The sequence below is a fragment of the Salvelinus sp. IW2-2015 genome, unplaced genomic scaffold (genome assembly GCF_002910315.2).
Source record: "Salvelinus sp. IW2-2015 unplaced genomic scaffold, ASM291031v2 Un_scaffold537, whole genome shotgun sequence".
NCBI lineage: Eukaryota > Metazoa > Chordata > Actinopteri > Salmoniformes > Salmonidae > Salvelinus > Salvelinus sp. IW2-2015.
The window spans coordinates 603,631-615,925 of NW_019942569.1; the positions used below are offsets into that span (position 1 = coordinate 603,631).

Here is a 12,295-nt window from a genome sequence, read left to right on the forward strand (position 1 = left end):
GGGAGGGAGGGAGGGAGGGAGGGAGGGAGGGAGATGTCAAGTCGATTGCAAATGGGGTACAGTCACTAACATAGTATCTAATCACTAATCTCTTAACTATGTACCTCTTAGCTATGTAAACATGGTTGGTCACCTACCTTCTCTCCCACAGTGGTCCTGTGGTTCTTATTGGCTGGTTTCACCCGAGGCCGGGCAGGCCTCACTTTGATGCCTTTACTGCCCAACCCATCTGGCTCCACCTCCAGGAAGAAGTTGGCCAGGAGAGGAAACTGATAAGGTTCCGGAGGAGGAGGAGTCAAACATAACAGCCCAATATGGGTCAATCAAGGGAAAAAGAGAAAGCAGGATTTATGAAGATCACATCAAATTGTATGAAACATTTATGCAGAAATCCAGGTAATTCCAAAGGGTTCACATACATTTTCTTGCCACTGTATGTACACGTACTAAACAACAATATAAATGTACTAAGCATGCGACCGTGTGTTAATAAACACTATGGGAATGGAACAGCAGACAATACCTTACTGGTTCTCATGGTATCCACCAGCTCTTCATACAATGTGTCTCTGTTCTTCTCTAGAAAACCCCAGCATTGATATTCTACCTGTAACGGTACAAAACAGATTTCAAAGCAAAGCCACAGATTGTAGGTGTGTGTTGGTGAACAGGTGTACTAGACTGTTCAAATCAGTTATTAGAAAATATATTTTCTTTACAAATTCCTGAAAATATAACTATGAACTATAAAAACATTATACATTGATGTAAAATCGAGAAGCAAGGTTGGGTTCCATTGAATTCCATTGAAATGTAGTCAATTCGGGGAAATAAAACTGAAAATACAATTGCTTCCTGAAATGACTGAATTGAAATAGAATTCAGTCCAACGCTGCTGAGTTCCACAGTAACGCAAAGGTGCCTGTGACTGTGATTTTACCACAGTAACTCAAAGGGCCTGTGACTGTGAAGGTACCACAGTAAAACTCAAAGGTGCCTGTGACTGTTATTTTACCACAGTAACTCAAAGGTGCCTGTGACTGTGATTTAACCACATTAACTCAAAGGTGCCTGTGACTGTGATTGTACCTTGTCAGCAAAGTGTTGAATGATGAAGGCCTTGTTAGACATCCTGGGCTTCTCAAACAGAGGGTTGTCAGACCAGGGTCAGTTATACATCTTCATGATACCAGTTTTCTGATCTGTACCCTGGGGAATAGACTGGAGCGTGAGAGAGACAGATCAGACAGGTAGTTAATATACAGCTTCTTTATGGAAGGCCAGTTCTGATCTGACTCCATTGGTGGGAACTGGAGCAGAGGAGACGTGAGAGGCGATCACGGTCAGGTTAGTGGTGATGGTGCGGTCTGTGGTGGGTGGAGTTAGTGCGCGAGTGGTCTGATCTACAGCCGCGGCAGGTGAAAATCGTGGTAGCCGAGAGAGATGACACGGTAGTTTGACAGCTTCTGAGCCAGTTCTGACTCTGTACCCTGGGGAAACTTGGGAGAGATGAGAGACCAGGTATGTATACAAGCTTCTGAAGCCAGTTTGATCTGGTACCTGGTGGGAACTGGCACCGCTGAGAAGAGACGGATTCCAATATACATGAAACAGTGTTCAACTACATAACAAACAGTCCTGGTCTGTGGTACGCAGGGCTACCGAGCTCTGGAACAGCACTACAAGTACTCCGTGGTGAAGCGTGAGATGTGAGTGCGTGTGTTTGTTGTGTGTGTGTGTTGTGTGTGTGTGTGTTGTGTGGTGTGTGTGTGTGTTGTTGTGTGTGTGTGTGTGGTATTCAATGATGGCTGTTGCATGCTGCGCAGTGGGGGAGGAGGGAGGCGAGGGCGGGGGTGAGGCAGGAGGGGTGGGGGGGTGGGCGCGGTAGCGGTCTTCGAGCGGGGTGGCGTATGCGAGCGCAGAGTGGCCGGATCATAGGCGCGGTGCGACGGGGAGGGTGGGTTACGGGGCGGGGTTTGGGTTCGGCTAAGTCAATCTCAAGAGTGGGTGGGGGAGGGGGGGGGGGAGGAAAGGGTAGAGGGGGAAGGGATGGAGTTGGTTGGGTGGTAGGGGTGTGTTGTGTGTGTGTGTGTGTGTGTGTGTGTGTGTGTGTGTGTGTGTGTGTGTGTGTGTGTGTGTGGTTGTGGTGTGAAACACCCTCCACCTTGTCTATAATCCACTTTACTCCCCAACTGTCCTGTCATACAAAAACTAAACACATCCTTGTTATACACATCATTGGTCTCACCAGGCATTCTTCATCCAGCAGGTCCAGGATGCCCATCTTAGCTTCAATCAGGTCAATGACCGGCTGGTTATCATAGAAGTCTATCAGAGTCAGGGAATATCCTCTTTCATGTACTCGTCCTGCTCCAGCTTGAACACATGCTGAGAGGAAACAGGATTTTTTTTAAAATCATTATTGTTTCAACCTTTCCATACTGCTGTTTTTGTTGTAAGATCTTTAGTGGGTAAGATTGCAATGTATTTAGTACATACAGTAAGACAAATATAGTTGGACTTGGACTTGGTGAAGTTACATACCAAGTTGTACTTGGACTTGGTGAGGTTACATACCAAGTTGGACTTGGACTTGGTGAGGTCACATACCAAGTTGGACTTGGACTTGTGAGGTTACATACCAAATTGGACTTGGACTTGGTGAGGTTACATACCAAGTTGGACTTGGACTTGGTGAGGTCACATACCAAATTGGACTTGGACTTGGTGAAGTTACATGCCTAGTTGGACTTGGACTTGGTGAGGTCACATACCAAGTTGGACTTGGACTTGGTGAAGTTACATGCCTAGTTGGACTTGGACTTGGTGAGGTCACATACCAAATTGGACTTGGACTTGGTGAGGTTACATACCAAGTTGGACTTGGACTTGGTAGGGTTACATACCAAGTTGGACTTGGACTGGTGAGGTTACATACCAAGTTGGACATGGACTTGGTGAGGTTACATACCAAGTTGGACTTGGACTTGGTGAGGTTACATACCAAATTGGACTTGGACTTGGTGAGGTTACATACCAAGTTGGACTTGGACTTGGTGAGGTTACATACCAAGTTGGACTTGGACTTGGTGAGGTTACATACCAAATTGGACTTGGACTTGGTGAGGTTACATACCAAGTTGGACTTGGACTTGGTGAGGTTACATACCAAGTTGGACTTGGACTTGGTGAGGTTACATACCAAGTTAGACTTGGTGAGGTTACATACCAAGTTAGACTTGGTGAGGTTACATACCAAGGTAGACTTGGTGAGGTTACATACCAAGTTAGACTTGGTGAGGTTACATACCAAGTTAGACTGGTGAGGTTACATACCAAGTTGACTTGGTGAGGTTACATACCAAGTTGAATTGTTGCTGAAGCTTCTCGTTGGCGTAGTTGATGCAAAACTGTTCAAAACTGTTGATGTTAAATGTTTCAAATCTGAGAGGAGAGAATAAATAAATAGCCATTTTCACATTTAATATATTTTTGAATAAGTTTTTACTTGCAATGATCGTGATCGCAACATGTGCTTGTACAGTTGAATATACAAACGACTAAACAACTGAAATGTACAGTAATGTCACGAATCCAAATTACCCATAGATATCCAGTACTCCTATGAAGGAGTGCTGTTTCCCTGGCACCTGCAGGGCTGCATTGATCTTCTGGATGACGCAGTCGAACAGGTGGGCATAGATCTGCTTGGCGAGGGCATCTCTGGCGCTCACAGCCCGTTCACTGGGCACCGGCTTCACCACCGTCTCTGCCACCATGGCTATCCTGCGATGGCACAGCCAACGGGTAACACCATCAGGACTGACCCCGAGAAGGTCACAGAAAGCAGCTAGGTGTTGATCACTGGACTGGAGGGAGGGAGGAGGGAGGGAGGGAGGGAGGGAGGGAGGGAGGAGGAGGGAGGGAGGAGGGAGGAGGGAGGGAGGAGGAGCATTGTAAATACAACCCATATTTATGTGTATTTATTTTCCCTTTTGTACTTTAACTATTTGCACAATTGTTACAACACTGTATATAGACATAATATGACATTTTAAATGTCTTTATTATTTTGGAACTTCTGTGAGTGTCATGTTTACTGTTAATTTGTATTGTTTTTATCTACTTCACTTGCTTAGGCAATGTTTAACATATGTTTCCCATGCCAATAAAGCCCTTAAATTGAATTGAAATTGAATTGAAAGAGAGGAGGGAGGGAGGGTGAGAGAGAGACAGAGAGCAAGAGAGAGGAGGAAAAGAGGGCAGGTGGAGAGAGAGGAGAGGAGAGAGAGAGAGAGAGGGGAGAGACAGAGAGCGAGAGAGAGAGGGAGGGAAAGAGGGGGAGGGTGGGAGAGAGAGAGAGAGAGAGAGCGAGAGAGAGAGGAGGGAAAAGGGGGAGGGTGGGAGAGAGAGAGAGAGAGAGAGAGAGAAGAGAGAGAGAGAGAGAGAGAGAGAGAGAGAGAGAGAGAGAGAGAGAGAGAGAGAACGAGAGAACCAGGGTTATTATTCTGTAAAAATAGACAAATATGATCCATCTTATCTGAAGTAGTCAGTCTAGCATAAAGTCAAACCCTTAGTAAAACTTAAAACAAAGTAAAAACTGAGTACTGCTTACACTAACTGATGATCTGTCTGATCCGACGTCTCTGATCTCTACATTCCCCAGGTGTAGAATCCCAGCCAGCACCTTGAACACATCCGACTGGAAGTCCTCCGTTAACCCTACAGGAAGGACAGAGGACAAGGGATGAGACTGTGTCCTGCAGACGTACCTACATAAGGACATAACTGGAAGTCCTCCGTTAACCCTACAGGGAGGGGCCTCCCGGGTGGCGCAGTGGTCTAGCTGCGCCACCAGAGTCTCTGGGTTCGCGCCCAGGCTCTGTCGCAGCCGGCCGCGACCGGGAGGGTCCGTGGGGCGACGCACATTTGGCATAGCGTCGTCCGGGTTAGGGAGGGATTGGCCGGTAGGGATATCCTTGTCTCATCGCGCTCCAGCGACTCCTGTGGCGGGCCGGGCGCAGTGCGCGCTAACCAAGGGGCCAGTACACAGCGTTTCCTCCGACACATTGGTGCGGCTGGCTTCCGGGTTGGAGGCGCGCTGTGTTAAGAAGCAGTGCGGCTTGGTTGGGTTGTGCTTCGGAGGACGCATGGCTTTCGACCTTCGTCTCTCCCGAGCCCATACGGGAGTTGTAGCAATGAGACAAGATAGTAATTACTAGCGATTGGATACCACGAAAATTGGGGAGAAAATGGGATAAAATTTTAAAGATTTTTTTATTTTATTTAAAAAAAAATACTACAGGGAGGACAGAGGACAGGAGGACAGAGGACAGGAGGATGAGACAGATCCTGCAGACGTACCTACATAAGGACATAACACATTCATAAGCAGTACATAAGGATTCGATAAACACTTGTGTAGGCAACCACATGTTATGAATGTGTCCTTGTGTAGCAACCACATGTATATGAATGTGTCCTTGTGTAGCAACTACATGTTATGAATGTGTCCTTATGTAGCAACCACATGTTAAGAATGTGTCCTTGTGTACAAACCACATGTTATGAATGTGTCCTTATGTAGCAACCACATGTTATGAATGTGTCCTTATGTAGCAACCACATGTTATGATATGTGTCCTTACGTAGCAACCACATGTTTATGAATGTGTCCTTATGTAGCAACTACATGTTATGAATGTGTCCTTATGTAGCAACTACATGTTATGAATGTGTCCTTATGTAGCAACCACATGTTATGAATGTGTCCTTATGTAGCAACCACATGTTATGAATGTGTCCTTATGTAGCAACTACATGTTATGAATGTGTCCTTATGTAGCAACTACATGTTATGAATGTGTCCTTACGTAGCAACCACATGTTATGAATGTGTCCTTATGTAGCAACTACATGTTATGAATGGTCCTTATGTAGCAACCACATGTTATGAATGTGTCCTTATGTAGCAACCACATGTTATGAATGTGTCCTTATGTAGCAACTACATGTTATGAATGTGTCCTTATGTAGCAACCACATGTTATGAATGTGTCCTTACGTAGCAACCACATGTTATGAATGTGTCCTTATGTAGCAACCACATGTTATGAATGTGTCCTATGTAGCAACCAATGTTATGAATGTGTCCTTATGTAGCAACCACATGTTATGAATGTGTCCTTATGTAGCAACTACATGTTATGGAATGTGTCCTTATGTAGCAACTACATGTTATGAATGTGTCCTTATGTAGCAACCACATGTTATGAATGTGTCCTTATGTAGCAACTACATGTTATGAATGTGTCCTTATGTAGCAACTACATGTTATGAATGTGTCCTTATGTAGCAACCACATGTTATGAATGTGTCCTTATGTAGCAACCACATGTTATGAATGTGTCCTTATGTAGGACTTCAATATAATTGTATTGTTTATTCTTATCTTTTATTATGTCTTATTGTTGTTTGATTATCGAGAGGGAACCTGCAAGTCAGCTTTTCATTGGACTGTGTACACCATGTGTATCCTGTACATACAGTGGTGTAAAGTACTTAAGTATAAATACTTTAAAGTACTACTTAATTATTATTTTTTTAGGTATCTGTACTTTACTTTACTATTTATATATTTTTTAAACATTTACTTTTACTTCACTACATTCCTAAAGAAAATAATGTACTTTTTACTCCGTATATTTTCCCTGACACCCCAAAAGTACTCAGGACAGCAGGACAGGAAAATTGTCCAATTCACACACTTATCAAGACAACATCCCTGGTCATCCCTACTGCCTCTGATCTGGCAGACTCACTAAACACAAGTGTTTTGTTTATAAATGATGTCTGAGTGTTGGAGCATGCCCCTGGCTGTCTGTAAATGTAAATAACAAGACATTCTGCTGTCTGGTTTGCTTAATATATGGAATTTGAAATTATTTATACTTTTGCTTTTACCTTTTGATACTTAAGTATACTTTCGCAAATACATTATCTTTTGATACTTAACTATATTTAAAACCAAATACTTTTAGACTTTTACTCAAGTAGTATTTAACTGGGTGACTTTCACTTTAACTTGAGTAAATTTCTATTAACGTATCTTTACTTTGACTCAATTGTGTACTTTTTCCACCACTGTGTAAACATGTCTAATAAAACTTGAACTTGCTTCACACAGCAGTATGTTGACCTAAAGAGTGATGAACAAAGTGATGACTCTTACCCAACAGCGAGAAGGTCCTGCGTGTCTCTTCCATGTCCTTCCTGTCGTCCACCCCCTCGATGCCCGTCTCCCCGCCCATACAGGTGTACCTGAACTCCTCTGCACTCACTAGACACACACAATAAGAATTTGTCCTTAACTGACTCGCCTGGTTCAATAAAGATTAAATAAATAAGATGATAACATTCATGGACTATTTGTGGCTGTATGATGCGCCTATCGTGTAAATACAGTAAAAGTGAACTGTTCCTTCCTGTTCCTTCCTTCTCCAGTCACTACACAGGTTTAACCCTCAATGAGAATAACCTTTTGAAAATAGTGGTTAAATGAAACTCACACAATCTCAGGCTCTTGAACTCAGACTGCTCTGCACAGGCACACATCTGGTAGAAGATGTGGTAGTTTCTCTCGTTCTCTGACTGAAAAGTAAAATGGTAGTATTACTGTATGATGGTCCGGTCCCAGATCTGTTCGTGTTGTCTTGCCAACTCCTATGGTCGTTGTCATGGCAAGGAGATGGCAAGACAACACAAACGGATCTGGAATCAGGCTAGAATGATTCACTGAAGCCTTCATATTTTTAAACATGATCCAACTATACAGTAGCTAACAACAACCCCTACGTTATAGACCACATATAATCAGAGAATCAAGTATGTGACGTATGACCTGGGAAACCACTCTAGATTTCTCCAGGAGATACGTCCTCATGTTGGCCCCGATGATCTGATATCTCCTGTCGAAGCTGATCTCTGTGTACTTCCCAAAGCGACTGCTGTTGTCGTTCCTGGTCGTCTTGGCATTTCCTATAGCCTGACAACAACAACAAAAAACACAGGTTACATACGTAGCTGATGATAATCAACACGCATTGTAGATTAAGACTTAAGGGAAGTACGGTGGCTGATGAGGCCAATCTGTGCCTCGAACACTCTGTGGCACACCGGACATTATCTGTCCGATTATCACGTTAGAACTGTGAGCCTTTCTTTCCTTTATCGACAGATTATCAAATCCACAGATTACCTAAAATTACTCCTTGACATACTGTGAGGTTACATGTAACGTGAACTGGGGCAGCAGCGTAGTGGTTAGAGCCTAGTGGTTAGAGCGTTGGACTTGTAACCGAAAGGTTGCAAGATCGACTCCCCGAGCTGACAAGGTATAAGTCTGTTGTTCTGCCCCTGAACAACCCACTGTTCGTTCCTAGGCCGTCATTGAAAATAAGAATTTGTTCTGAAGTGACTTGCCTAGTTATATAAAGCTAAAATAAAAAACTCACTGCTAAAATTTGTGGATTCCAAAAACATACCTCAGTTATTGGATTGGATGCCAGAACTTTGTCTTCCACACGTGTTTTGCTGCCAGACTTGCTGACCATAGCGAAGTACCTCATGACATACCGAGCAGACACAGTCTTCCCCGCTCCAGACTCACCACTCACTATAACAGACTGGTTCTTATTGTTCCTGAGAAAGAAAAATGTATGTATCTCAGTAGGAATATATAGAACAGAGTCACACTCTTTGCTTCTCATTTGCGTAACATTGGACAGTTGATCTCATTTTAAGGAGATGTTCTATTGACAGATATGCCCAAAGGGCTAAAATGTATGACGGTAAGATAGATTAAAGGCTATAGAATAGGAAGTTGGTGGGGGGGGGGGGGGGGGGGGGGGGGGGGGGGGGTACTCAGGGATTGAACCGCTGTCTCCAGGAGCATAGCGTTGGTCCGGGGGACGGCATCACTACCACGAAACCATTCTTACCTGGCCATCTGTTTGTAAGCCTCCTCTGCCACAGCGAATATGTGAGGGTCCATAGCTCCCATGTTCTGTCCAGAGTACGCCCGAATGACTGCATCTCCATAGATGTGAAGCTGCTTGTATGGGTTGACAGCCACCAGGATGATTCCTGAAAGGGAGTGAAGGAAACCATTAGGCCATACAGTACAGTCAGAGTTATCCTACTTGCTTTCACATAGTACGCTTCTAATATAGAATATAACCTGTTGTATTCGGCGCATGTGACAAATACAATTTGATTTGATTTGACAAAATATAATAGAATATAACAAAATAGAATAGCATAAAATAGAATCAATAGAATACAATAGAATAGAATAGAATAGAATAGAATATAACAAAATAGAATAGAATAGCATAAAATAGAATCAATAGAATACAATAGCATAAAATAGAATCAATAGAATACAATAGCATAAAATAGAATCAATAGAATACAATAGAATATAATATAATACAATAGATTAGCATAGAATAGAATACAATAGAATACAATAGCATACAATACAATAGAATACAATAGCATACAATAGAATACAATATAATAGAATACAATACAATAGAATACAATAGCATACAATAGAATACAATAGAATAGAATACAATAGAATACAATAGAATACAATAGAATACAATAGAATACAATAGAATACAATAGCATACAATAGAATATAATAGAATACAATAGCATACAATAGAATATAATAGAATACAATAGCATACAATAGAATAGAATATAATACAATATAATACAATACAATAGAATACAACAGAATATAAGATAATACAATAGAATACAATATAATAGAATAATACAATAGAATATAATATAACAGAATATAATAGAATACAATACAATACAATACAATAGAATACAACAGAATATAATATAAGATAATACAATAGAATACAATAGGATAAAACAGAATAGAATACAATACAATACAATATAATACAATAGAATATAATAKAATAKAATATAATTCAATGGAATACAATAGAATATAATAGAATATAATTCAATAGAATGCAATAAAATAGAATACAATAGAATACAATATGATAGAATAGAATACAAAAGAATATAAGATAATAGAATAGCATAGAATAGAATATAATAGAATACAACAAAATAGAATACCACATAATACAATATAATATAATACAATACAATACAATATAATAGAATAGAATACAATACAATACAATAAAATAGAATACCATACAATACAATATAATACAATACAATAGAATAGCTGTATACTATTTTTCACAACTCGGCATGGACATTTTACACAAACGCCAAACCACAACTCATCACCCAGATGTAACAGTATAACTTTAGACCGTCCCCTCGCCCCGACACGGGCACGAACCAGGGACCCTCTGCACACATCAAACACAGCCACCCACGAAGCATCGTTACCCATCGCTCCACAAAAGCCGCGGCCCTTGCAGAGCAAGGGGAACCACTACTTCTAGGTTTCAGAGGAAGTGACGTAACTGATTGAAACGCTATTAGCGCGTACCCGCTAACTAGCTAGCCATTTCACATCCGTTACACAGACATGACATTTCCAGTTCCGTCTACGTTCAGTAAAGACAGCAGACGAATAGTAAAACAAAGATGTCCCATTAGTACCACAGTAGCTGTAGATGATGTTGGACTCCACGAAGCGCACTTTGAGATTGTGTAGTACGGCAGGTTCGTGGAGATAGCTGAGAGCTGTCAGGTCATTCGATCCCACCAGGATATTAGGGTTGCGGAGGTGAGGGAGCTGAGGACTGGATTTGTCCAGGGGGTACACCATCTCCTACAGAGAAAAAACAGTATGATTCTGGCGATGTAAAGGCTCTATGGACAGTTTCCCAGACACAGACTAAGCCTGGTCCTGGACTAAAAAAAACATGTTGAAATGCAGACTTTTAGGCCTTTCACAATTCCTATTCTTGTCACTGACAGATAGAAGATGAGTGAAAGTAATGAGTTCAGAGATCAATGAAAGATTCTCACAATAAATGAATTATAATGCAAGAGTATATCGCCATTCCAACTGAGACTGCACATACAGTACAGTGCAGACAGAGACCTGTATAGTCTATAGTTTATAGTCTGTGTTCAGTACTTACAGTGCAGACAGAGACCTGTATAGTCTATAGTTTATAGTCTCTGTGTTCAGTACTTACAGTGCAGACAGAGACCTGTATAGTCTATAGTTCGTAGTCTGTGTTCAGTACTTATAGTGCAGACAGAGACTGTATGGTCTATAGTTTATAGTCTCTGTGTTCAGTAACTTACAGTGCAGACAGAGACCTGTATGTTATCAGTTCGTAGTCTGTGTTCAGTACTTACAGTGCAGACAGAGACCTGTATAGTCTATAGTTTATAGTCTCTGTGTTCAGTACTTACAGTGCAGACAGAGAACTGTATGGTCTACAGTTTGTAGTCTCTGTGTTCAGTACTTACAGTGCCATCCTCAAGCTGCAGTTCTAAAGCCTCTTCTCCAGGTTTGAAGTCTCTCAGGATCTCTGCTGACTTCCAGACATGCTCTGCATCCGGTATCCACACTCTGTTGTACTGAAGGAGCAAATTAATTAATGCATGAATTTGTATTTCTATGTCATGTCACATTTATGTGACCCATTCCCTTTCATTTGCTAAATACAATTACAGTAGCCTACAAACTGGCGACTTTATGTAACACCATCTTTGTCATGTATTAGTTGTAATGCAATTGCAATGTATTATTTTCAAGATGTCCTACCATAATAATTCCCCAAACTCTCCCAAGGTTGACGTGACGTCATCATTACAGTGTGTACTGTACCATACGTCAGTTGTAAAGGAATTCATGCGGGTTTAATTGTCATCATGTACAATTAAAAATGCCGGCCATACATTCGTTTAACAGACGCTCAACCGAAAGCAGAGTACATTGTAAAATGAATCTGTCACCATTTTGAGCAGGTGTGTCAACAAAGCGATGGAGATTCTGTAGGAAGATTAAATGAGTTAAAAACACGTTATCACTTTTTCTTTCGTATAATTTCCTCACCTTCGTATAGAGTTCCGACAAAGCCATGGTAACGCATAACAATCCGTGCGTTTAGCATACAAAATATTTATTTACAGTCAAGTGCGAATCGATACTGTACATTCCCTTATTATCAACATGAGGTTCCTTATGTCCACAACATATTGAAGCCCAGTTGTGCGCCGGTGCAGAACGATTTGTGAAAGTAGACAACTTCCCCAGGTG

General features: G+C 41.6%; 1 protein-coding gene across 1 annotated transcript in view; it reads right to left on the bottom strand.

Annotated features, from left to right (window-relative positions):
• The window catches only part of LOC112068464 (unconventional myosin-Vc-like), a 42,432-nt gene extending 30,137 nt beyond the window's left edge, over positions 1-12,295 (bottom strand). Inside the window, 17 exon segments of the mRNA XM_070438167.1 lie at positions 138-269; positions 524-607; positions 1,090-1,179; positions 1,449-1,499; positions 2,249-2,340; positions 2,343-2,388; positions 3,363-3,444; positions 3,604-3,869; positions 4,616-4,722; positions 7,232-7,339; positions 7,569-7,650; positions 7,901-8,044; positions 8,544-8,700; positions 9,000-9,144; positions 10,678-10,849; positions 11,503-11,613; positions 12,092-12,295. Of these exon segments, the coding sequence (XP_070294268.1) occupies positions 138-269; positions 524-607; positions 1,090-1,179; positions 1,449-1,499; positions 2,249-2,340; positions 2,343-2,388; positions 3,363-3,444; positions 3,604-3,869; positions 4,616-4,722; positions 7,232-7,339; positions 7,569-7,650; positions 7,901-8,044; positions 8,544-8,700; positions 9,000-9,144; positions 10,678-10,849; positions 11,503-11,613; positions 12,092-12,118 (1,896 nt within the window). The 5' untranslated portion in view covers positions 12,119-12,295.